The 27,237-nt window shown below is 28.5% G+C and overlaps 1 protein-coding gene across 2 annotated transcripts; it reads left to right on the top strand.

Moving 5' to 3' along the window:
• Positions 1–368: 368 nt before the first annotated feature.
• LOC129306199 (uncharacterized) lies at positions 369–7,178 on the top strand. 2 transcript variants are annotated; one of them, XM_054946664.1, is made up of 8 exons: positions 369–654; positions 731–762; positions 1,051–1,148; positions 1,266–1,348; positions 5,299–5,376; positions 5,450–5,548; positions 6,604–6,754; positions 6,983–7,178. In XM_054946664.1, exons 1-8 carry the CDS (start codon positions 571–573, stop codon positions 6,988–6,990), a joined length of 633 nt encoding a protein of 210 aa, XP_054802639.1. In that variant the 5' UTR covers positions 369–570; the 3' UTR covers positions 6,991–7,178. The 2 variants fall into 2 exon arrangements, with proteins under 2 accessions (XP_054802639.1, XP_054802631.1); XM_054946656.1 differs by having other exon boundaries at positions 371–654; positions 6,604–7,178.
• The last annotated feature ends 20,059 nt before the right edge of the window (positions 7,179–27,237 follow it).

Here is a 27,237-nt window from a genome sequence, read left to right as displayed (position 1 = left end):
ACAGTCTAACATTTATGATATTTTATATTATAGCTGATTTATTATATTTGTTAATGATATATCATTTTATATTAATGATAAAGCTTTACAAATTTTTAAATTTTCAATGATAACCCCTTGTATTTAATCTAAAATTATTTATATTAATATAATATAAAAATAATAATTGATGCACTTCTCATATAATTTGAAGACAGTTTTTGAGATTTTTAAAAGGAGAAGAAAATTTTTTTGGCAGTGACGTAATTTCATTTATTTTAATTTATAAATGATAAGAACATAATTTACAGTGAGAATAATTGACTTTAAATATATAAAACAAATCTTTCCTCCTTTCTTTCTCTTATTTTATTTGGGCAAAACGGAGTCTGGTGCTAAGCCATTTCTTGGTGCGTCATTTTCTGTAATGAACGTGGTTAGAATGTGCAGAAACAGAGCGTTTTCGGAAAAAGACTCATAACTGAAGCGAAGCCGCGAAGGCAAATCCTTCTTCTCGATACTCACATTGTCCGAGTACCAGTCTGTTACCTGCTGAATTCGAAGCCGAAGACGCGGTTTCCTTCCTCAGTTATGGCTTCTAATCCTTCGCTTCTCCCCGAGATCGGTCCCGATGGTCTCACTAGAGAAGCTCCTGTCATTAGCTACACCGAGAAGGTTCTCTTCTTCCTCTTTCGCGTTGCTTAATTTCTTAAATCTATGATTTTCTCTTACTTACTGGATTTTATTGCAGATCATCGAGGCAGAGCAGCTTCAATTAAAGAAGTAACTTCTCTTTCTTCTTCTTCTTCTTCTTCATTTCTTTCCCAGCATTGTAGTCTGGATCTTCCAGGTTTCCATGCTAGACGTTTATTCATTGTATAGTTGCCTCTTGAACCTCTGATCTCTGTTGATATACGCTGATTAGTCTACTCCAAAGTAAGAACCGCACTATGATCATTACGCTTTTAGAAGGAATTTCAATTTGTCTCATTGTATCTTGTTCAGTGAAGAATATGTCTTCAATTATGGTTGGATTACTTGTAAGCTGCATAAGTTCTCTATTATTTTCAGATACATTGAAGAGAACTACTCTAAAATTCGTGATGTGGAACGCGAGCTTGCAAATCTTACGTTGGAGGTGAAACTCACTGCTGGGCCAAAGAAAGCAGGTTTCTATACTATCATTGTTATTTGCTCTTTCTGGTACAAATATTGCAAATAATTCTTAACTGGTCGTTATAGAATTATGACATTGCTTCTCTTTTGTAATGATGCATACTTTTAAGCACTTGAACTTCTGAGGAAGAAAATTGAGGCATCAACTGAGAGAATTCGTGTGGCCAAGCAAAAGGAAGAACAAGCACAAAAGGTTTGCTACTTGTATATTCAACTCTTCTCCCACAGTTACCATATCATGGAGGCGTAGATGCATGCCAACACTTTTTTAGCGTGCAACTCTGGATCTTATGTTTACAGTTAGCACATTGATGGGACTCCATAACTTCTGCGTGCTTACAGTAGACGGAAATAAAGGGATAGGATAAAGGGAAAGTAGGATGTTATTTGTGCTAACTTCTTGTCTATGTGCTGTGTGTGTTTATTTGCAGTTGAGTCAGTTTTTTTGTCTTATGTCCGCTTTCATTAATTAATGTAATTAGTCTCCAGGTGTCAGTTGTTAATGTCCAGGTGCCAGTTATTTATGCGTTTAGCATATGTTGTCCGTTAAGAATGTGTTCAAAGGGAAGGCGATGAATATTAAGTGAATTGTGTAGAGATTCTCCCTTGGCTTTAGAAGATTTATGGGTTAGATTCTAACTCATGTATTTTCTAAAGATTCTTTAGCCTTCAAAACGTGGGGTGGGAGGGAGTAAGATGGAGAAGTGAGGACCTCATGCTGGAGATCCCACTGTGACAAATCCACTCTCTATGATCCCCAATTCTTCTTCTCTCTTAAATCTATCTATTCTATCATTTTCTTCACTGGCTTTAGATTATTAATCTGACTATTTAATCTTGTAAAGGTTCTTCTTCCTCTTCTATCCTAATATATCTTCTTCTAAATCCTCTAATCCTCTGGTTCTGAATAATCATTTCACCATATGATAGAGAGAAAACTTTTTTTTTTTTTTTTGCATTTTATTTAAACAAGAGTTCATGGATACTTGATTATGACTCTTTTGATTGGGTTGTAAAATGTAAATAGTTTTCTCTTTTACCAAACAAATGTAAGAGAGAAAAAGATAGGAGGTAGAATCAAGAGAGCAATAAGAACAGAAATTTAATACTTTATCTATATCTGAATACGAGTTTTGATAAATAGGAACAGGTGGTAATCTGTTAGTACGTAGTAGGCAAACTGATGAGCTTGCTGTCCCTAGAACTTGTTTTTGAAGGGATAAGGAGAAAAATGAAGAAGTTAGGACTTTATGTGTAAGCCCAACCGAGGCCATTGATACAATAATTTACTTTTGAAGAGGGAAAGTGGCAAGATGGCTGGGAGGGCAGAAAAGGAATTAGGAGGTGGTGGCAAGTTAATTCTATTTTTGTTTGACACAATATTTGCTTGCAAGCTTAGGGCCTTCAGAAAAAGATATGCTCATACAAGATTTGAGTTTCAGCATAGCATTCCCTCGCTCATTTGAAACAGAAAGCTCATGATCAATAAAATACTTTAGAAAATTGGTCTCTGCTTGCTTCTTCAGAATATTATTAACCTTTGTCTAAAAATAGCTCTCTTAAGAAAATTAACAATGATCAGCAACCTGAATATAGGACATGAAACTGCGAATAATTAAAAGGGCTAAGAGAATAGAAAGAAGACGCCACTATGTACAAGAGTTCAGACATGAACATCAATCTTCCTACAGTAACTTAACAAACTTTTTCCAAACAGGAAGGCTTTATTTAAAAGCCTTTACAACTGATAATAAACCTACTAACAACCTATTCCAAGCAAGTTTTAACTACTAGATTTTTCCCAAGGACCTGGCAGAATTCTTAAAATAAGAAATATAATTCTCATGTAGAGCTTCTCACAATAACTCCTTATAGAGTAGATACTCATTATCAGATCACATATCTGTGACAAAATATGAGAATATCTCAAACTGGTGATTCCTCTACTCTTCTTTCTCTAATTCAACCTTCAATGGAGGTTGGCATCTTTCTCTCTTTTTGAATGTTTAAGACCAAAGTTACTCCCTGCTCCATTTCTTTAGGCATTGTGTTTTATTCATTGGAAAGGAAAATATGAGTTGGTTGTAAATCAAAATTGAATAAGAGAAGAGCATGAATATTTTAAAAGGTCAAATAAGATATGCCCTTTTCTACTATTTGTGATAGAAATAGATGCAGGCTCGGAAATAGATCTGGTGGAACATGGGATAGGATATAATTAGGGTTAATTTATTAGGATTATTTGAATAAGGATATATAGAATATCCCTTAGGTTAATTAGGATTTAATTGGATTTTCTGATCAACATCATTTTAGTATAGTTTTAGATTTTATTTATTTTCAATAAAATAGGATAAATAGGCAAATCTAGATTATCTTGTTATATTTTAAGCGTAGGGCTAGGATCTGATTTATTATTATTTTAATTTTAATATTTCTAAGGCTTTATAAATAGCGCCAAGGTTACTCAATGTAGTCAGACTTTGATTAATTGAATAAAGGGTTGCATATTTTTCAGCCTCCTCCTTCTTTCTCCCCCTTTTTTTCTCTGACTCTCTCTCCCCTTTTCCTCTCCCTGTTTCACATCAAGATCACACTAGTAATCTTTAGCTAATAACCACTGGTAAACACTCATGCAAATTTCCAAACTTACCTTTCTATATCGTTGACTGGTCATTGTCAAAACATCACTATATTAAAAATAATAATAAACAAGTGGGATCTGAAGGAATCTTAGAGAACCTAGATCTGAGGTAGAGGCTTCATGCATTTTCTTGAGGACATCTAGGAAGAGGTCTACCCTCTTGAAATCTAGTACTTATTCCTTCTTTTGTCCTTTGTTGGATGTTATATTTTGATATGATTACAACTCTTCCCAAAACCTATAGTAGGTGTGCTAAGACGAGGGGGGGTGATACAGAAAAGGTTAAGGCTAGTGGATGGAAAGATTACAACAGAGTTTATACTCAAAATGGTAAGGAAAAGGGGACAAGGACTGAGGTAGGACAGATATAGGTAGGGACAGCGTTTTGGAGTAGTTGGAAGTAACTTTTTGATAGATATCTCACGCCAGAGGAGATTTTGTAGATCTGAAGTTGGAAGTGGAGAGTTTTTGGCCTCTTGAAAGTCTGGTTCACTTCCCTTTGTTATATTTTTGTTCTGTATTTGTGTAATCCCTTATAGTCTGTGTTGATTCGTGTCTGTAAACACGTGTTGAATTAGAGCGTATTGAGTTTATGGTTTTTTGCTGACATCAGCTCTGATAGTGTAATATTTATCAATGAAAGATCAAAATCCATGTTGTTCCATCAGTTCTTGCTTTCTATTATCTTTTCTTTGAATTTTATGTTGGGTCCTATCATATTTCTTCTACTGCTACATCATGTTTACCTTTTCTCGTATATAATAGATTTGTTGTTGTCACTGCTATTTAGGGATGGTAGTGCAGTGACGCAGGGTTGGGGGGTGCTTTCTTACCCCCTTTACCTGCCATCAATTGATATCCCTGTTTCCATCCCCATTTTAGAGGGAATGTTCCCTATATCCACATTCCCTGCATCCCCACTGATCCCTATGGGGGACTCTGAGGGCAACAAAGCCATAGATTCTGCTTAGAGGCATAATCACATCTCTACAATGAAGGGAGGTCAAAGATCAAAGAAGGGGCTTTTACTATTAGATGGGAGGTTTATAAATATAATTTGAGAAGGTTTCTAGTAATCTAGTGTTCTGCTTTTATATTTAACATAATAAGATCCTGTTAATAGGAGTAATGCAAATAGCTGACTGAGGTTCTATTACAAACCTAATTTGGTAATTAAATCATAGCAAGTTCGCAATCCACATAAATTTATTACTCCATATTCCTTACACATGTAACATTCCATTTTCCATCATGGTGTTTGCTAAAGGAGCAAGACTATGTTCATGGATATAAAATTTCCAAATCATGAGTTATAATGGCAATGGTTATGCGTCTTAGCTCCTCCATGAGCGGCTTGATATATTGATTCCATATGACTTGCATAAGGGCAATTTCTACTGTCTATAGCCATTATTTAGTCTATGAACATTGGAGATTTAAATGTAATTAATATTATCACTACATGCTCATGTAGAAATCTTTGACGGCATGTGCTATAGGTATGGGAAGCAGCATCAAAAGCCGTGAGGGATGAAGAGGCTATCAAACAGAAGCTATGTGAAGACTTGAACAACCTGGTAGCGAGATTGTCAAATGAATACCTATTATGCTGCATTATAATTGGCTATTTGATACAAAAATGGTTTACAGGTCCAAGAGAGCAGTAACAGTCAGTTTGCTAGGCTGGAGGAATTAAAACGACGGTTGGAAGCTTTGAATCCAAGTAGAGCATCAACCACTGTTCATCATGTATGTTTCCGTTCCCACCTTTATGATTTTCAAATCTCTATAATAGCAGTAAGTCAGTAACCTGGTCTGCAAGAACTTTGTCTTCAGTGCTCTTGGGGATGGGTTGATTCTGAGGTTGAACGCTCTGTAATAGCAGTAAATGGGTGATCCTCCTTGATGGCTTTCACTGTTGACTTGAGAAGTATTCTAGTGAACAAGTGAGGCTTCCAGTGATTATAATTATACACAGCGGAATCCCTCGTTATTTGCTGAAGCTTCTAAGATAAAATAATGATTCAGTTGTCAACTAGGCAGGCAGTTCAAACCAAAGTTTCATAATTAACTATTATAAGGATGGATATTGCATAATTTTGATAACTGCTTCAAGAAATACTACTCAGTATTAGATGAGATTATTAGTGTGGAATTAATAGTTAGTAATCTCTTTACAGTTCGTTAGCATTTCAGGCCAATTTTATCCCTATAACTGAGGGAATAGATGGATATAATAAGGAAGATGAATTGAATATTATTGTGCTTTCCCTTTCTTCTTTACTAGTATTTACTGTTAACATTTGATTGGTAGCAAAGGAAACTGGTTGAAACTACTACTTACTATATCTTTAAATGAAGTTCTCAAGGGAATGGATGGGTGTAGGCACAAGACCTGATCTCTGTGCTGAACTTTGCATTAAAATAAATATTTTTTTTGGCCAGATATTGAATTAAATAGTTGAAGATTCCTTGGTGTCTGAGTTTAATGTGCATGTGCATGTATCATTTTATCTAATGTTATTGTCCTGAGCGCATGCGTTTTGAATTAAGGTTCCCGTAGCTAGATATAAAGAGATCGAAGACCAACTAGTGTACCGATAAATAGCCCTTTGTTTTTTTGTGATTGGAAGCAAGGAAATCAGGGGAAAGACGTGCATTTTAGAAATTGTCTTCTTTTGTTGTTTACTGTCGATTCTACATTATTTTTGTTGTCTTGAATGTGGTGCTTGTCCCCTGATTTATGCCTCTGAATATGCATATCAGGCCAGTCAATTTTATAGCCCCTTTCACTTTCTTCTCAGGATAATACAATCAAAGATTCGTCCTCTGTTCCCAGCATAAGGGAACCGAATGGGGGTTCAGCCGACAGTGATTCCGACCAAATTAACGAGCAGAAAGACCCAGGGACAAATGGACATAGTCAGCAGCCTCCTAATGAGGGAGGAGGAAGAGGTAAAAAGAAAGCTAACTTCCAACTAAAAGGAAAGGGAATCGGTGCAGTGGCTAAAGGTCGATCATCGGCTCCTGGCTGGACTGGAGCCGGGTTTGATGTGGATGGTAGAACATGATGTCATGATCTGTCAGTATAAGCATATTGGATGAGAAGTCATTACTTTCCCGTACCAAATATAGTTTTCAGTTCATCAATTGTATGTAACCATGTACTGCTTATCATGACAGCTTGTTGATACAGAATGAGGGGCCTTTCTTGTGTCTTTCAGGCCAGAACAAATCAATATTGTAAGTCACATTTGCCCTTCCGATGAGTTAAATCACTTACATGTTGATTTCTTGGTTTAAGGATGATGCTGCTGTAATATTTTCCTTTTTTAAAACAAATAATGCAATGACAGTCCTTCCATGGTGTTTCATTTCACGTGACCTGAGAAGGGTTGAGTTGTGAAGAAACTACATATTCTCGAAACATGATGTTGAAGATCATCTTATACCTTATTATAAGTTTATGTCACGACCTAGTGTGGGTCTAAGAAGTTTATGATCATAAATAATGTGGCTTGTTTGAGATTTTATGATATATATATATATATATATATATAGTCTTATTCCACTGTTGACTTGCTTTCGAACTTCATATGTAAGATGATGGGGGGCATTGGATAGCCAAGAAGTTTATGGATTTTTGGGTTGCGTTCATGTTTATTCCTCTGCTTTAATTGCTTTAATCTGGAAAATGGAAAACACTTGGAAAATCTGATGGAGAAAAGTGAGAACATCGAAGATCATTGGGAATTTATTGGGATCAGATTTGTTTTTAACATCTCTCTCTAGATTGAAATATAGGATGTTTTTTTAGAAGTCCCACTTGATTCGAAATATAAAGCATGGAATAGGTTTTATTTTTTTTTTTCAATATACCTCTAATATATTCCATTCAAGTAATTAATGATATTATTTGAATAAGACAAATATTATATTAATTTCACTTAATGGGAAACAAATTTTTTAGAAAATCAAGATTTTAACTAAATTTTTTATAAATATCAATTAGATAGTAACGATTTAAGTTTGACCCTACTAAATTTTAGAAGATATCATCCAAAGAAAATGAATAAATTTTATCATATTTACATATAAACCGATTAAGTTTAATGTTAATGAAAATGGGCTAGGCTGATCGGTTTAACCAGAGCTGGTCACATGTCCAACCGAAGATATGTGGAAATCAAAGGGTCAAAGAATTAGCGGTGAACTGGTCAAAATCGGGAAGTTCAAATGATTGAACCGGACTTTTTTTATTTTAAAAATTTTTATTTCATGCTTGATAAGCTATGTTTGATTTATGTATATGTATACCTACAAAGTATTAGGGAAAAAAAAAATGAACGAACAAATAACAAATATGAATGTGTGTGTGAGCGTTCTAAGATTATAAATCATAAAATAAATACATATTTTGGATGAAAATTATGGAGGATTAACATTTTTTTCACTATAAAGTACTGTTAATTGGATTTAAACGTTCATTTTTATTACTATGAATTAATATTTTTTATTTTGAGCATGTTATTTTAAATATATTAATCTATTTATGGTTGGCTTAATCATGAGTTCACAATCTAACCATTGAACCATGAATATTTTGTCAACTTGTTTTCTTGACATTGATTATGTTTAGAAATGACTATAGACTAAAATAATATAAAGTCCTCAAACTCATCCACTATAAATTATATGAAGATTTTGTAGTATGTCAAATGTGGATGGTGATCCGCTCATCGAATGTCACTGAAACCGATATTTTGGCTTCACAATACTTTGTCTTCACCTGAGAGCTGAAATTCATCAGACTAAATAATGGAAGCATCGTACATATATTATTCTTTTTCCAAATGAATTAAATCATGGAAGTCGGGTCATGTAGGGATTGTTTTGTTGCAAACTTTTTTCAACTAAAGCATCATTGATTCATTGTACTACTGGAATGAAAAGGTGGAATGTAAATTCCGGCCTTAACAATTCGGCCTTTTGAAAATTGGCCCAAAACCTTGAATTGCTAGGACATTTTTGTAACCTTTTGTTTTTTAAAAGGTTACCTCAATTTTTACCTTGAAAAAAATCAAGTACTCAACTTCAATCTTTTTGTCAATTTTATTAATTAATGTATTTTTAATTTATTCCTACCTTCATAAAAATATTTTTAATCTAGTTCAATTTTACTAATTATCAATTTTATTAATTAATATATTCTCTGAAAATAATTGTATTTTAAAAGTGAAAGATAAATTTTTATCATGTTCACCACTTCATTCACTCTCTCTTCTTCCTCTCATAACTCCACCTCCACTCATGCCCTCATCATCAAGGTTGTATAAAAGTCATTCAGTCTATACAACTTATTCTAATATGAACAAACCCAATTCAGTTTGATCCTATAAAAAAAATAACCTAAAAAACTAAAAAAATCAGTGAGACTAAACTTTATCTTTGGGTTGAATTGGATAGAGAATCAAGCTTTCGGACCACTTGATCTAATCCAGTCTTATAAAATTATTTTAATATAATCAGTGGTAAAATCAATTGATTTATTATGATCAACTTTAATGTTTTGTAATAAATTTTATATGGTTATAAGTATTTTTGTTATCTTAAGTGTTTATCAAGTTGAAATGAATTGTTGCTTCTCATAGAGGGGAGAAAAAAAAAAGGCAAAATGAGGTGATTGTGACCAATCTCTCAATGCTATAAACTAATTCTAGCCTTGTTCAACTTTGGGTTAAGTCTGGATCACAGCAGATTACGGGTTACCTAACTTAGTCTTTTTCATAAAAGAGATCTAAAGCTTGTTTGACAACCTGTTTTAAAAATAGTTTTATATTTTTCAAAATAAAAAAAATTATGTTCGATAACGTGTTTTTAAAAAATATTTTGAAGAATAAAAAAATTAAATATTTTTTTAGAGAATAAAAAATTAAAAACATTTTTTAGGTGTTTTGCAATTATTGTTTTGAAAAACAAGAGGAAATTAGGATAAACATTTATTTTATTTTTTTCAAAATGTGCTCTACAAAACACCAGTTCTCAAAACAATGAAATCAAAGCAATTTCAAACAGGCCCCAAACTACAGGTTAGGTTGAAGCAATGTTATTAGAACTGGTCGAATCGATTGGTTGAACTGGGAACCGACCATAGATTTGGTTCAATTATACCCAAAAGCCTCTTATCCTATGAAATCATCCATGAATTGGTTGAACCATATGCGAACCAGCCAAAATTGATAAAATTGATGGGAAACCAATTGAACCAGACATGTAATTTTTTATTTTTTTATTTTTAATTCATATTTCTAAAATATAATTTATACATGTTTATACCTAATAAGCATTATAATGACAAATGCAAGAAATATGTATTTTAAAGTTATAAATTATAAATTATAAATTATAAATTATGAAATAATTATATATATATTGAATGAAAATAATGTAATATTGATGAATATTATCTTTTTAATTGTATATTGTCTTATTTGAAATTTAAATATTCACTTTTCTTATTACATATGATTATTTCTTTTTACTTTAAATATATAATATTTAAAATATGTTAATTTATTTATGACTGGTTGAATCATAAAATAGACTACAATCCAACCATTGAATTGGGAATCGATACCTCAACTGGCTCAATAATTGATCCTATTTTCATAACATTGGGCTAAAGTCATGTCCTGTTAATTCTTTGTACAATCTAACTTAACATTATAAAAAAAATCAAATGTGGGTTTTCAAGCCAGTCCAAACTTGATTGGACTTGGCATCATATTTTAGAGCCTATTTAAGCTAACTTGAAAAACTTAATTACAAGAAAAAGTATAATTTTCTCAAGTTAAATTCTAAAAATTTTCAAGCTATCCTCAAATTTACTTTGAATTATCAATTCTAATTTTCTTGAGAAATCCAAAAAAGAACAAAACACGTCGAGTCCGGAATACTGCAAACATGGTGGGACAAGCCATCAAATTTCTCATTTAATTTGGACTTTCCTACGGGTAAAGTTAGCTCATAAGCTTTGAGATAAGCCATGTTATTTACTATTTGTGAACATAAAAAGATTGTTTATATTTTTAGGAAGAATCACGTTCAAAACTTGACAAAAAATTTATTCACAAATAAAAACCTATATAAAATAGATTGTTGTTATGGACTTTTTTTTTTAAATGAAATTTGTTATTGACTATTATCTGTGAATGAGTTTATTGTTAGGTCCTTGAATATGATACTCCCTATTTTATTTTTATATCATTTTATTAATTTTTTTTATAAGATTTGGGAATCTATATTATGCGTTCCTTTAATTTGCCCCTCGCACTGATACCTTAACATTTTGAAATTTATCATAGCTAACAAAAAAATAATAATAATAAAATCCTTCCAAATTATAAAAACAATAATTTAATCCTTGAAGATATCATAATTTTAATAAAGTCTTTTGGGTCTTTTTTGTCAATAAATTTTAAATTAAAAATACTATTTTACGTGTATTGATAATTTATAATTTCTTGTTCAATTTTTGTAATTCACAAAACAGAAATTATTATTCCTCAAGTAAAAGTTGTAATTGAGATTTGTTTTTCAATAACCAAAACTATAATTGACAAATCATGATTTTTTGTTCAATTCTTATGACTTACAGTAATTTTTTAAATAAAAGTTATGAATGAAATTTGTTATTTTTAGTAAGGATAAGTTATCTTTTCACTAAAAAAGTTATTAATAAAGAGGTCCCTAAAGATTTCATGAAAATTATGATATTTTAAGGAACTAAATTATCATTTACATAATTTGGAGGGATTTTATTGTCATTTTTCTAACAAAAAATTTGCCGTTAACTTATACAATTTAAATCTAATTATTCTTGTGGGAAAATTACATACAAGTCCTATACAAAAAAGTTAATTACTGCGAGGTCTGTTAACATTAGGTGATTTACAATGCTAGTTGTTAACGGACCTTACAATAATTAATTTTTTTATATGAAACTTTAACGTAATTCTCCCTATTTTTTCAAGTTTAATTATTAATTAATAAAAAGTAATTTAAAAATAGGATAAATAAAATTGGGAGACTGGCAGTGAGAACCCAAAGGAGAAAAAAAATTAGAATATTCAGTTACGTCCCACCCTTCTACTATTCTTTTCTTTCCTGAAAGCTCTGATTGCGATTCTTCCCCATAAAATTCGGATAGTCTGAGTCTCTGAAACACCATGTGTACCACAAATCTAAAATAGTTTTCAGAAGAAATTCAATTGACTCCTTCTTCTTCTTCTTCTTCTTCTTCTTCTTCTTCTTCTTCTTCTTCTTCTTCTTCTTCTTCTGTTGTGTATAACGCAATTAAAATCATCTGCCATTCTGAAACTAAATCTCAGTGACTCAGCAGTCTTAGTCACACCCTGTTGTTTCTGCATCAATGGATAACTCCAGTACTACACATCCTCACTTTTAGGACCCCACTAAAATATACATGTACATGTACACACACACATATCGTCTCTCTCTTTCTCTCTCTCCCTCACACGCACAACACTTGTGATTTCTATCTATACTCTGTGTTCAGTCGCATCTGAAATTATTATGTGTTGCACATGAGGTTGTATTCTGGTCCCCCCTAGAGAAAGAGATAATGTGAAAACTTTGGGGTTTTTGTATTTTTTTTTAAATTAAATGGTTTTAGAATATTCAATTAGGTAATATGCGCAAACAAATTTTTCGTTGCACAATTGAAGTTGAATTATCTAATTATTTATTATAACAGTTTAAGCATCTGATGTCAACCTTTATGATTGTTGGCACGTCACATAATTAATAGAATTTATTTGAAGTTCAAAATGTTTAATATAGGGCTTGACCAAGAAAAAAAATTAATATGATTTCCAAAAAAAAAATTAATATTTCAAGTACAACAAAATAATATAAGATTTTTATAACAGCAAGCAATGACACCATATACTCCCTTTGTTAAAAAATATAAAGCTTTTTTTAATAGTTAGATGTTCAAAAATATAAGACATTTTTAGTCCTTTGAGGTGTAATCATTTTTTTTTCAAAAATATTCGTATTGATAAATGACTTTATATTTATTATAAGGTATTTAATACGGGTAAATATGAAAAGATAGAAGTAGGTAACTACTTTATTAAGAGGTGAGATTTAATTAAAAATGTCTTAAATTTATGAACAGATGGAGTATGAATTTATGATATATGTCGTCTAGATATAATACAATTATTTTAAAGCTTGTTATTGTTCTTATATATAGTTGGGTAAATGAGTAAATTATTCTTTAAATTTTAGACTCAATAGCATCATAGATCTTAAACTTGTTTATTATGCAAATCTTTTCCTCAAATTTTGAAAAGGGTGCAATCTGATCTTACTATTAGCAAAAGTTAACTTTGATAGTTAGTTGATTAGAAAATAAAAGAAAAAGACTCCAAAAATTACAGAAAAAGACCAAAAAATTTATTTTATGTAATTTTTGAGATTCATGTATTTAATTTTTAGGTTCCTTATTATAATTTTGTAAATTTAAGGTTCCTTTGTTTAATTTTCTAATCAACTAACTGTCAAAGTTAACTTTTATTAATAATAATAATTAAATTGCACCATTTCAAAGTTGAAGAAATTAGATTTGGTAATTTGGTGGGCAAGCCAGAAAGTATAGAAAAATTTAGGGTCAAACTGTAAAAAATAATATTTTTTATTGTTTAGGCCTACTTGGGCTAGCTTGAATAGTTCCAAAAAAATTCAGCTAGTCTGATCAAGTTTGGGCTTAACTTGAATATCCAAATTAAAAAAATATTTTAAAAATATAATAAATATTAATTAATTCTTTAAATTTTATGTCATTTTGTACTAAATTATCATATATTTAAGAGCATTGCTATAGTTATTTTTTAAATAAATTAAAAATATTTATATTTTCATTATTTTTAATTAATAAAATATCTCAAAATAATACTTAAAATATATTTTAATATTACTTTTTATATTTTAAGACCCAATTATTTTTTTAAAAATTGTTTGAGTCCTAAACATCACTTGAGTATCCAAAAAAATATATTTTATATTTTTTATGAAATAAGATAATCAATTCTAAAATAAAATTAAATTAAAAATAATTTTAAAAATAAAATTCAGGCATGTATGAATTTTTAACTTTACTATTCGATAAACATAATAAATAAAAAAATATTCTTGAATAATTATTTAGTTATCATCCATATACCAGACTTGGTTAAAAATTTAAAATAAATTAGAATAAATATCGCTTATATATAGGGGTTAAACAATATAAAAAATTAAAGAAAAAAATTTCAAAAAAATAGTATTTTAGTCATAATTAAATATTTTATTTTATATAATCTAATGATGGCTATTTTTCTCATATTCTCAAAAATTAAAAGTACATTCTATCTGAAAATTATTAAAAATTTTAAACTAATAGGGGTAATAATTTTAAGTTAGTGATCTAATCATAATTGAATTAAGATCAACTTGATCATAATTAATATAATTTAATTTAATTAAAATGTATAAAATATTTATATATGATTATGATAAGGGTAATATTTAAGTAACTAAGACATTAATTTATAAGTAAAAAAAGCATTCATCAATAAATTATATAAAATATAATAAACTAATAATAGAGTTATTTAAGTATAAAGTTGATAAATTATTATTTTTTTATTTTATTCTTTTAAAGTTAAAATAATATTTCATACTTAACAAAATTATTTAAAAATTAAAATTAACTTAAAAATAAAGAAAAAATATTTTTAAAAAGTTTTGGGTATTCAAGCCAGTTTAAATAAATTTGAAGCTCAAAGGTGTTAGAATCAAATTTGGCTATAGGGGTTTTTTAGAAAGAATAGTATACTTTTAACCCTATCCGAATTGATACTAGCTAGAATCAGTCCGACTCACCTGAATTACTAACTCAAGAAGGAATAATTTCAATGATAAACGAGTTCAAAATTTATAGTACTATTAGACTTAAAAGTTATAAATAATTTTTTCATATTGATCTCATTAAGTGAAGTCGGCTATATAAATTATATTTACCCAACTATATATAAAAGAATTATTTTTAAGTACATTTGTAGTCATGGACCACAATTCACACAAAAATTGAATTGATTCTCATAACAATTTATTATTATTATTATTATTATTATTATTATTATTATTATTATATTTGTTTAAGGGGGCAAAATGCAATTCTCCTCTCCGACTATGGTTAGGTGGAACTAGCTACAAAAGTAAGATTAGGGAAAGTGCATTGAAGCAAACTTTATAAATATATTCTTTTTATAAATTGATTTCTTATTTTGTTTTTGTTTTCTTCAAATGACTTAAAGGTCAAAATATGGTATCAAACGGGGGATAAAATAAAAGAGATAGAGGGGAATGCACAGAACAAAAAAGATTGAGTGATTGCACTTTTATTTTCCTTTTGTGTCAAAGTAACGTCAGCTTTTGTTGTGTGAACCTTTTTCTTCTCATCAGTCTATCAATAATTGACTCAACTCAATGAAGATGAAAATTATATATATATATATATATATATATATGCGCTCGCGCAGAGACTGGACTTTATTTTTGGATTAAACTGGACATAGAGAGAATCGAGCTTTCAGATTCATTGATCTAACCCAGTCCAATACAATTATTTTAATATAATTTAATGATAAAATCAATTGATTTATTATGATCACCTTTAATGTTTTGTGACAAATTTTATATGATTATAAGTATTTTTATTATTTTAAGTGTTTATTAGATTAAAATGAATTGTCGTCTCTCATAGAAGGAGAAAAACAAAGCAAAGTGAGGTGATTGAGATCAATCTCTCAATCTTATAAATTAAGTCCAGTATTGTTCAACTTTAGGTAAAATCTTGATCATAGCAGACTATGGGTTGTTTAACTTAATCTTTTTCATAAAAGAAATCAAGGGTCTATTTGACAACCTATTTTAGGAATAGTTTTATGTTTTCCAAAACAAAAAAATATATTTAATAACACATTTTTAAAGAGTGTTTTGAAGAAAAAAAACAAAAATATTGTTTTGAAGAATGAAAAATGGAAACATCTTTTAGGTGTTTTTCAATTATTATTTTGAAAAACAAAAGAGAATGAAAAAACATATATTTTTATTTTTTTTAGAATATGTTGTACAAAACATCAATTCTCAAAACAATAGAATAAAAGTAATTTGAAATAGGTGTAAAACTTTTGGTTAAGTTGAAGCACTGTTATTAGAACTGAGTCAAATTAGTTGATTTGGTCCGATTACACCCAAAAACCTCTTATCTTGCGAAATCATCCATGAATTGGTTTAGGGCTGCACAAAAGACTGGACGTTACTGGACTTCGACTTAACCCAAAGTTCAATCTCTTTCATGAAAAGGATTAGATTTAACAACCCGTAATTGGATCTTGTCTAATAATAATCTGAAGTTTAACAGGACTGAACTTAGTCCATAGGATGAGGGACTGGTCTTGTTAGTTCAATATTCACTTAGTTTTTTTTCTTTTTTCCTCTATAAGAGGCAATAATCTATTTCAACCTAATAAACTTAATTAAAATAATAAAAACACTTATAATCATAATAAATCTATAATAATTTTCAACAAGAAGAAAAAATATTTTAATTATAGTCCAAATAATTTAAAGTTACAAATTCAACAAAAACAATATTCAACAAATTTCAATAACATTACATTACAACAACAATTTAAAAACAAAATCAAAAAGTCTTCATGCAATCATCTTTTTAGCATCAATTACACTTGAAACATTTGTCAAAAGTAAATTAATTATAATTATATTATATAAATTAATGAGACTGGATTGGACCAAGTGGTTCAAATGCCCAATCTCCTATCCAGTCCAACCCAAATAAATAATTTAATCTTTTCAGTCTTTTTAATCCTAAAATACCAGCATTTATACAAATCGGACACGATTGGACCATCTTAAGTCAAACTGGGTTAGACAAAATTGGAGGACTTTTGCACGGCCCTAAATCAATTGAACTACCTGTGAACTGACCAAAACTGATAAAACCAACGAGAGACCAATTGAATCAAACATGTTACTTTTTTTATTTTTAATTCATATTTTTAAATATCATTTATACATATTTATACTCAATAAGCATTATGAAATGAAAAATGCAAGAAATGTGTGTGAGTTATGTGTATATATATATATTTTAAAGTTATAGATTATAAATTATGAAATAATTGTATATATTTTAGATGAAAATGATGTAACGTTGATGGATATTATCTTTTTTTATTATAAATTATCTTGTTTGAAATTTAAATATTCATATTTATTACTATGTATGATTATTTATTTCTACTTTAAATATATAATATTTAATGTATATTAATTTATTTATGACCAATTAGACTATGATTTAGATTGTAGTTTGACCATTAAATTGAGAGTTGGTATCTCAACCAATTTAATAACCAGTCCTATTTTCATAACACAGGGCTAAAGTCCTGTCAATTTTTATACAATCTAACTTACCATTATAAATAAAATAAAATGTAAGTTTTCAAGCTAGTCCAAACTTGATTGGACTTGACATGAATATTTTAGAGTTTATTTAAGCTCCCTTGAAAAATTCAATTATAAGTAAAAGTATAATTTTCTTAAATCTAATTTTAAAATTTTTCAAGCTATCCTCAAATTCACTTTGGATTATCAACTCTAATTTTCTTGAGAAATCTAAAAAAGAACAAAATACATCGAATATGGAATCCTGCAAACATGTGGGTGGGATAAGCCATCAAATTTCTCATTTAATTTGGACTTTCCTGCGGGTAAAGTTAGCTCGTAAGCCTTAAGGTAAGTCATGTTATTTACTATTTGTGAATATGAAAAGATTGTTTATATTTTTAGGAAGAATCACGTTCTAAACTTTGACAACAAATTTATTCGCAAACAAAAAACCGATATGAAATAGATTGTTGTTATGGACTTGTTTTTTTTTTTTTTTCAAATGAAATTTGTTATTGGCCACTATTTGTGGATAAGTTTATTGTTAGGTCCTTGAATATGATACTCCCTATTTTATTTTTATATCATTTTATTAAATTTTTTATAATATTTGGGAATCAATATTATGCGTTCCTCTATTTTTCTCCCGCACTGATACCTTAACATTTTGAAATTTATCATAGCTAACAAAAAAAGAAAAATAACAATAAAATTCTTTAAAATTAATGACAGTAAAATTCTTTAAAATTATATAAATAATAATTTAGTCCCTCAAGATGTTATAATTTCAATGAAGTCTTTTGAAAACTTTTTGTCAATAAATTTTAAATTAAAAAAATTATTTTATCTTTATTGATAATTTATAATTTCTTGTTCAATTATTGCAATTCTTTAAAAAAAGTTATGATTCTTTAAATAAAAATTATAAATGGAGTTTATTATTTTGATAACTTATTTTTCAATAATAGAAATTACAGTTGATAAATTATGATTTATTGTTCAATTCTTATAATTTATAAAATAAAAATTATTATTTCTTAAGTAAAAATTGTGATTGGAATTTATTTTTCAATAACAAAAATTACAATTGACAAGTTGTTATTTTTTGTTCAGTTCTTGTGATTTACAGAACAAAAATTATGATTCTTTAAATAAAAGTTGTGAATAGTGTTTGTTATTTTCAGTAAGAGTAAAATTATCTTTTCACTAGAAAAAAGTTATTAACAAAAAGATTCTTAAAACTTTTATAAAAATTATGACATTTTAAGAGACTAAATTATTATTTATATAATTTAAAAAATTTTATTATCATTTTTTTAATAAAAAATTTGGTGATAACTTACAGTGATACACAAGTTAAATCTAATTAATTTTTTTAAGTTTAATTATCAATTAATAAAATTTAATTTAAAAATAGAAGAAATAAAATTGGCAGAATGACAGGGATGGTCCAAAGAAGAAAAAATAGAATATTCAGTTATCTTCCACCTTTGCTGCAATTTCTTTTTTTCCCCTTTTCTGAAAACTGTCATTGCAATTCTTCCCCATAACATTTGAATAGTCTGAGTCTCTGAAACACTGTACTAGAAATCTAAAATAATTTTCAGAAGAAATTCAATTGACTCTCATCTTCATCTTCTTCGTCTTCTATTGTGTATAATGCAATTAAAATCATCTGCCATTTTGAAACTAAATCTCAGTGACTCAGCAGTCTCAGTCCCAGCCTGTTATTTCTGCATCAATGGATATCATATCTCCAGTACTACACATCCTCACTTTGGACCCCATTATAATGTACATATACAAATACACACGCGCACACACACGCGCGCACACACATATTCTCTCTCTCTCTCTAAGCACTTGTGATTTCTATCTACACTCATTGTTCAGTCACATCTAAAATTATTATGTGTTGCACATGAGGTTGCGTTCCGGTTAGAGTTGATACACGGGCGGGCTTAATTTATATAGGCCCGATTTTTATGAGCCTAAATCTGAAAGCTCTATTACCCTAATTTTACTTAAAAGTTAAAGCCCGACCCTTATTTAAAGGGCTCAGGGCCGAGCCCATAAGCCCATTTACGAAAAAAATAAAATAAAATTTAATATTTTAATTTAGTTAGAGTATTTTAAAATTTAAGATATATCAAATTAAAATCTCACATAATTTAAAAAATAAATACAAGATTTAGAAGTTCAAATAAGATAAAGACAGAAGTCATTATCAATGCTAATCAAGATCTCCCTCATCACCATTCACAAATAAAATGTTATTTTCAACTCTGTCATAGATCTGAAAGTGAGAGACTGAGAGACCGAGTACAAGTGTGCCACATAGGATTTCTTTGGAGGTTGAAAGTCCAACCCCAATTCAGCCATTTCTCAAAGTCCAATATAAAAGCAAAAAAAAAAAAAAGTTAAACGGACTTGGCGGGCCGCCCGAGTCTGAGCCCTTTTTTTAGGACTTAAAAGAGCCAAGTTTCAAAGTCCGATTATCCTAAAAAACATTAAATTTTTAAGCCCAAACTTTTATTAAAAATAGGCTTAAACGGGCGGCCCATCAAGCCCGATCCTTATTCCCAACTCTAATTCCAGTCTCCTTAGAGAATGAGATAATGTGAAAACTTTGTGTTTTTGTAATTTTTTTTAAATTAAATGGTTTTAGAATATTTCATTAGGTAATATGCGCAAACAAATTGTTCGTTGCACAATTGAAGTTGAATTATCTAATTTATTATTACAGTTTAAGCATCTGATGTCAACCTAGCTTAATGATTATTGGCGCGTCACATAATTGATGGAATTTATTTGAAGTTCAAAATGTTTAATATAGGGGTTGACCAAGAAAAAAAATTAACATTTTAAGCATGACAAAATAACATAAGATTTTCATGACAGCAATTAATGATACCATATATGAATTTATACTATATGTCGTCTAGACATAATACAGTTATTTTAAAAATTATATAGGGTATATGAACAAATTACTCTTGAATTTTAAGTCTAATAGCACCGTAAATTCTAAACTCGTTAATTGTAAAAATTGTTCTTTTAACTTTTAAAAACTGTACAGTCTAGCCATTATTGTTAATAAAAGTTAACTTTAATAATTAGTTTATCAGAAAATAAAAGAAAAGGACCTACAAATTATAAAAAATAACAACAAAACTATAATAAAGAACCTAAAAATTACAGACAAGAATCTCAAAAATTATAGAAAATAATTTCTTGATCTTTTTCTACAATTTTTGAGGTTTTTTTCTATCATTTTTTAGTGAATTAATTGTTAAGGTTAATTTTTGTTAATGATAAGGGCCAAATTACACCACCCTTTTTTAAAAGTTGATAGAAAGATTTGCACAATAAAAAAGTTCTAAATCTATAATGTTATATGATCTAAAATATAAGAAATAATTTGTTCATTTACCCAATTATATATATAGAAGAATTATTTTTAATTACATTTGTAGTCATCAACCATAATTTACACAGTAATTGAATTGATTCTCATAATAATTTTTTATTAAATAAATTGAATATTTTATGTAATTATTAGAAATGACCCACTAAAAATTTTTTCTTTCATTTTCGTCCCATAACCCATATAGTTGGGCCAAGAGTTGGGAATAAGGGCAGGCCCGGCCCTTAAGGGCCTGGCTCTTATGGGCTCGGCCCTTTAGGGCCTAAGCCCTAAAGCCCAATTTTTCATTTTGACCCCCATTTCTCAAACCCGGCCCTTATACTCAGGGCTCAGGGCCAGGCCAGTAAGCCCTTTCTTAAAAAATAAAAAAATTAAAATAAAATTAAACATTATAAATAAATTAAAATATTTTAAAATTAAAAAAATTAAAATCATCATAATTTTTTAAAAATTAAATAACATACATTAGAAGTCTAGTAATAAAATTTAAATCTTCATTTAAAAAATAGTTCATTTTTTTATAAATATACAAACATAATAATTATAGAAAAATAAAAAATATTATAAATTTTATACTATACACTGATATTTATTAAATTAGATTAAATTAATTTTAGAATAAATTAAAATTAATAATAATATAATGTGTGTAGGACCAGGTGAGCAGGTCATTGATTTCAAACATGTGTTTTACTAAAAAAATAATAATAAAAATAATATAACAGGGCTTGAAGGGCAGCCCGGGTTCGAGTCCTATTTTACAGGGCTTATTAAGGCCAAGCCCTCAAGCCCGATTACTTTAAAAAAAATCTATTTTCAAAGCCCGAACCCTTATTTAAACAGGATTTTCAGGCTCGGCCCTCCAGGCCCGGCCCTTATTCCCGACTCTAGTTGGGCTAGGTGTTATTATTATTATTGTTACTGCTATTATTATAATATTTTTTTAAGGGGGCAAAAATGCAATTCTCTTCTCCGACTATGGTTAGTTGGAACTAGCTCCGAAAGTGAGATTAGGGAAAGTGCATTGAAGCAAACTTTATAAATGTATTCTTTTTATAAATTGATTTCTTATGTTGTTTTTGTTTTCTTCAAATGACTTAAAGGCCATAATATGGTATCAAACGGGGGATAAAATAAAAGAGATAGAGAGGAATGCACAGAACAAAAAAGATTGAGTGATTGGGCTTTTCTTTTCTTTTTGCATCAAAGTAATGTCAGCTTTTGTTGTGTGAACCTTTTTCTTCTCATCAGCCTATCAATAATTGACTCAACAACTCAATGAACATGAACATTATACACACACACACGCATGCATGCATGCAAATGTATGTCATGGCCTTTAACTTGTGATTCTAATTAAGAACGTTGAATTTTGGTTAAAAAAAAAAAAGAAAAACATTAAGAACGTTGAATTGTATGCCCCATGAGTATCGACGCATTTATAAAGTGTGTAAGGTTTTTTTTTTTTTTACGTTTTTTCAAAAAGTTGATGTTACTTTATTTATTAAAAAATATTTTTGAACTTTTTAATTGTATCCATATTAATTAAAGGAAGACAGTGAGTTACATTATCATTTCTACATATGTTTTCTCAAATTAAAGAGTAAAATTGAAAGATTATTTTATCTTTTTGTTTGACACCTTATAATTAAGATCACCTTTTATTTTTATAAAAGATCTTATAAATAGGGCCAGGTTAGTGTATACTTCCTCAATTCAAATATATATATGTATGTATATATGTACGTATGTATGTATTATAAAACATTTTTCCCAAAGCATCATGTTCACAAATATAAGATATTTTGGTTCTTTAAGGTAAAATTAATAAGGTTTTTTTAAATAACCTTAATTAGAGGATGCAACTAATAATTTTTTAATTGAGGTACTCTATTAAATAAAAGTTAATATGGAAAGACTGTACTTTTAAATAAAATTAACTTTCTCACTTATTGGGTGTAGTTTGAGCAAAAATACCTTATAATACTAAATAGAGCGTGCGCGCACATATGAGGGAGAAATACTTGCATGGACACGCATATCATATCATCTATGTTCCATCTACTAAAATTATACAAAATTTAATCAAATAAAATTTTATATGTTACTCCCTTCATTAAAAAATATAAGATATTTTTACCGAATTTTACCTTCTAATAAAATTAATACATACTTTTAAAGTAACCATATCTTTTCATATTTACCCATATTAAATACCTTACAATAAATATAAGGTCATTATTAATAGGGATATTTTTTAAAAAAAGATAATGATTATATCTCAAAAGACTAAAAATGTCTTATATTCTTTAATATCAAATTCCTCAAAAAGCGTATTATATTTTTGAATGGAGGGAGTATTATTTTAATGACTTTATTTTTAGAATAAAATGGTTATTCAATTTTTTTTTCTTTTCTATCTATACTATTATAATGATGTAATCAATTTATATTTACAACTATTTAAATATCATGCTTTTATTAGATGGAGTATGGGTGGCATGATATATTAGGTTTATGCAGGAATTCCTACATACGAGGATATTGTAGTACCAAAATTTCACCAAGTAATTAGATCATAAACCCTGCATTGAAAAACCTAGCCAGCCAAGAGATCTAGACACACCCCTGAATTAGCATTCTCTCCATCCTTACATATATGATATTTTTTAAAATTTTATTTTATTTCTAAATATAAAGAGTGTTATGATATTTTTAAATAATTAAAAAAATTTACCTTTGTCTTAGAAGAAGAAAATATATTAATTTTATGCTTTACTTACCACCACCGTAATATTAATTGACATTATTAGAAGTAAAATTAAAAAATTATTATGATTTAATGTGAACTCAATTAAAAAACAAACTTTTATTAATATGCAAAATTCAGTAAAAAAAACTTTATATATAGGACAGAAGAAGTAATGTTGCATTACACTTATTCCTTGAATTTTATTTATAAAGTACTTTCAATATGTTTTACGAAAATAAAAAATAAAATTTATTAACAGTTAGAAATTTAATAATTTTTTAACTTATTTTTATTATATATATATATATATTAATAATATATTTTTTGTTTTCAATATTTAATAGATGTCAAATGAAAAAAATTTTAAATAAAATTTTAATAAAATAGCTTATGAACAGGATCAACAGAATTTTCTTTCTATCCTGAAAAAAGGACAAGAGGGAGTAACAATTAGAGACATCATTTAATAGCAAGTCAGCTCTCACCACCTTCCCTCTTCATTTGCTCTCTGTAATTCTCCCCCTCTCTCTCTTCTCACCATTATGGCACACTTACTTAAGCTTTTCATCTGTTGTACATTAATTAATAACCTGGACTGTACTTGCTCTCTTATTTTATTATTTACTTGTTTGAATTTCCCGCTCTTTCTTCTTTCTCTGTCTTTCTGCTTCGTTATCCAAAATGTGGAGTAGCCCTATATATATGTGTGTGTATATATATATATGGTTTCTTTAATTTCTTCTATGCTCATTTTGAATATATCTACATTATCCACGTCAAATATTAACTGTTCAAATGCAGTAATATTTTAGTAACAAGATTCACAACCAAAATAGTACATACAGCCTATGAAACCTATAGAAACTCTCATGCTATTAATAATCATGAATTGGGTAACTCACATTTAAATGTACAAAAATGTGCCTAGTTGAGATTCATTTAACTAAGCATTCTAGAAATTGAGAAGAAGAGAGAGAGGAGAGTGGAAAAATTAGAATTAATTAAATTCAGTCCTTTCCTTCAATATTTATTATTTATCATCCAACAACTTGTTGAGGATATATTAAATGAAACAGTTTCCATTTCATTCGGAAAAAAAAAAAAAGTCCTAGTCACTTTCTTTTCACTTTTATTTTATCCCTTTTCTTTAATTAATTCCCTACATTGACACCTGCAAAAGTATCTTCTTCTTTTTCCCCCTTTCCTCTCTTTTTGATTCCAACATACAAAAAAAAAAAACAAAACAAAACAAAACAAAATCGTACGAATCTAGCGTCTGAAAACCCTTGGGTAATGGATTGAATTTACAATTGAAAAAAATATATGTTTTTTTAATTAATTTCCTATGGATTGAGTTAAGGGAAAATGACATCTAAGGATCTTCTTAGAATATTAATTACAATTAAAGATTCTGAAATTATAAAATTCTAACAAAGGGTCATGGTCTTTAACTTGAATTAATTTTTTAATTTATTTTTTAATGCTCATCTTTCATATTTTCAGTACTCATATTTCACCTCAAATGCTTTCAATACTTATTTTTTCATGATTTTAGTAGTGATTAAAAGAATTTAATATAAATGTTTTTCTTTATTGAAAACATGAAAGGTAAGCAATGAAAATATTTAAAATGACTACTGAAAATTTAAAAAACTAAGTACAAAAAATATTAGAGATGAACAATGAAAATGTAAGATATGAGCATTAAAAATATAGAAATTGAATACTAAACAAATTCAATTAAAAAAATTTCAACTCAAGGACCACGGTCCTTTTTAAAATTTCAAGGCTCTTAATTGCAAATAATATTTTTAAAGGGTTCTCAAATGTCATTCTCCCTTGAGTTTATCATATTATTAATTAATAGAAAAGGAAAAAAAAGGTTGTTTTTAGGGTTTCAAGGTACTTTTATTTCGTTATATTCCAGGAAAAGAGCAAATGTTGGTATTGGAGATCATGTTCCATGCAAGACAGCCTTTTTAAAAATTAAAATGATATACAGTCTTGTTCTTGTGCTACCTGACAATCTCAAAATTCCATGGAGAACCAAATAGAATATGATTCTCTCTCACTCTCCTAATTCAAAAGTGATGTAAGCATTTGAATTTTTTAATCACAAGTTCCTCAATTTATATTCAAATATTAATTTGAAAAATGACATTTAGATTTTAAAATATTAAATTAATGAAGTTAAGTCTCTGACAATTTTTTTTAAAAATAAAAATATCCATATAAATAATAATAAATTCAAGAGTTTAAATTATAAATAAATATTTAAGTATTAAATATATTTTTTAGATTGTAATATGAATTTTTATTTGTAATTTTATCAATTATCATTAATTTAGAGTTTTGAGACCTTATTATCATTCTCCCGTATTAATTCAGCTAATAATGATCAAATCACATTTAGTTTCATGATGATTAAGAAGCCCATCAAAGTTAAGGTGTTTACATCATATGAATAGAGCGCACACACACACACGGTCTCTACATATGAAAGCTTGACTAAACAGAATTAACGGTGTTTCGTACAAAGATTTTTTTTTTTTTTTAGGGGAGGAAATCATTAGAAAATGTAGGACTTATTTAAAATTATTTTTATTTTACTATTATGAGAATTGATGTTTTATAAAATACGTTTGAAAACAAAAAATAATAAAAATAATTTTTTTTTGTATTCTTCTTTATTCTCTAAAATAATAATCCCAAAACATTTAAAAGATGTTTTTATTTTTTTATTTTTCAGAGCAATATTTAGTTTTTTGGTTCTTTAAAGCATTTTTTTTAAAAACATGTCACCAAATAAAATTTTTAATTTTTTATTGTAAAAAATAAAAAACTATTCTCAAAGTAAATTACGAATAAGCCCATGGTCTCCTAGTTTTATGTCATTTTAGCCAATTAATTTGTTTAGCGTTTACACTTTTTCTTTAGTTAAAAAGCTATTTTTGTTGAAGGAAAAACTTAGTATATATTTTAATGAACCACACTAAGAGAGAAAAATGATATTTTGGAAGTTAAATTGTTACATTCGTTACATGCATTCTGTAACATCCTAAAAAAAAATTTTAAGACCTAAATTTATTTTAAAAATAAAATAAAATATCTATAATTAAATTAAAATTTAGAATAATTTAATAGAGGCTCAGAGTTTGAATTTTACTAAGCAAAAGTTTAGTTTTATTTGATTTTTAACTATGGGAAAAATTACCAAAGTTACCCGGGCTTTTGTGCAATAATAAAAAATGTTGGGTCCTTTCTTGTAATTGTTCCCAAACTTTTTGACCAGCAATTTAAAGAGCAAAACAAACTAAAACCGCAGAGAAAATGAGCAAGGATAGAAACGCACAAACGGGAGAGAGAGAGAGAGAGGAAGAAGAGAAGAGAAAGGGAGGGAGTTAGGCTTGGATTTAAGAGTCTTTGCGACCGTTGCGAGCTCGGCTACACGATAGGTAAACTCCCTACTTCAATCCTCTTCTCTTTCTCTTGATTTTCTTCAATTTTTGGAAGAGAAAATTTTTGAATTTTGATCCCAAAGGCTTTATTCTTGTAAGCTTTTGTTTCTTTGGATCCTAGGGAGTATGTTTTGAGTTTCTATATAGTGATCTAATGTTTTGAGTAGATAATTGGATGAAAAGAGGTATTTTGGGCACAAAATAAACCTTGAGAAATTGGGTTTTTGCTCTTCAATGGTTTAAGCTTATTGATTTAGTT

The sequence above is a fragment of the Prosopis cineraria genome, unplaced genomic scaffold, assembly GCF_029017545.1.
Source record: "Prosopis cineraria cultivar Desert tree isolate PC_DT_omini unplaced genomic scaffold, ASM2901754v1 PC1, whole genome shotgun sequence".
Lineage (NCBI taxonomy): Eukaryota > Viridiplantae > Streptophyta > Magnoliopsida > Fabales > Fabaceae > Prosopis > Prosopis cineraria.
This window is presented reverse-complemented; position numbering and strand designations above follow the sequence as displayed.

Coding starts and splice junctions, on each gene's coding strand:
- LOC129306199 (XM_054946656.1), top strand. CDS start 571: ATGGCTTCTAATCCTTCGCTTCTCCCCGAGATCGGTCCCGATGGTCTC. Junction 763..1,050: donor GAGCAGCTTCAATTAAAGAA/GTAACTTCTCTT, acceptor TATTATTTTCAG/ATACATTGAAGAGAACTACT. Junction 1,349..5,298: donor AGGAAGAACAAGCACAAAAG/GTTTGCTACTTG, acceptor CATGTGCTATAG/GTATGGGAAGCAGCATCAAA.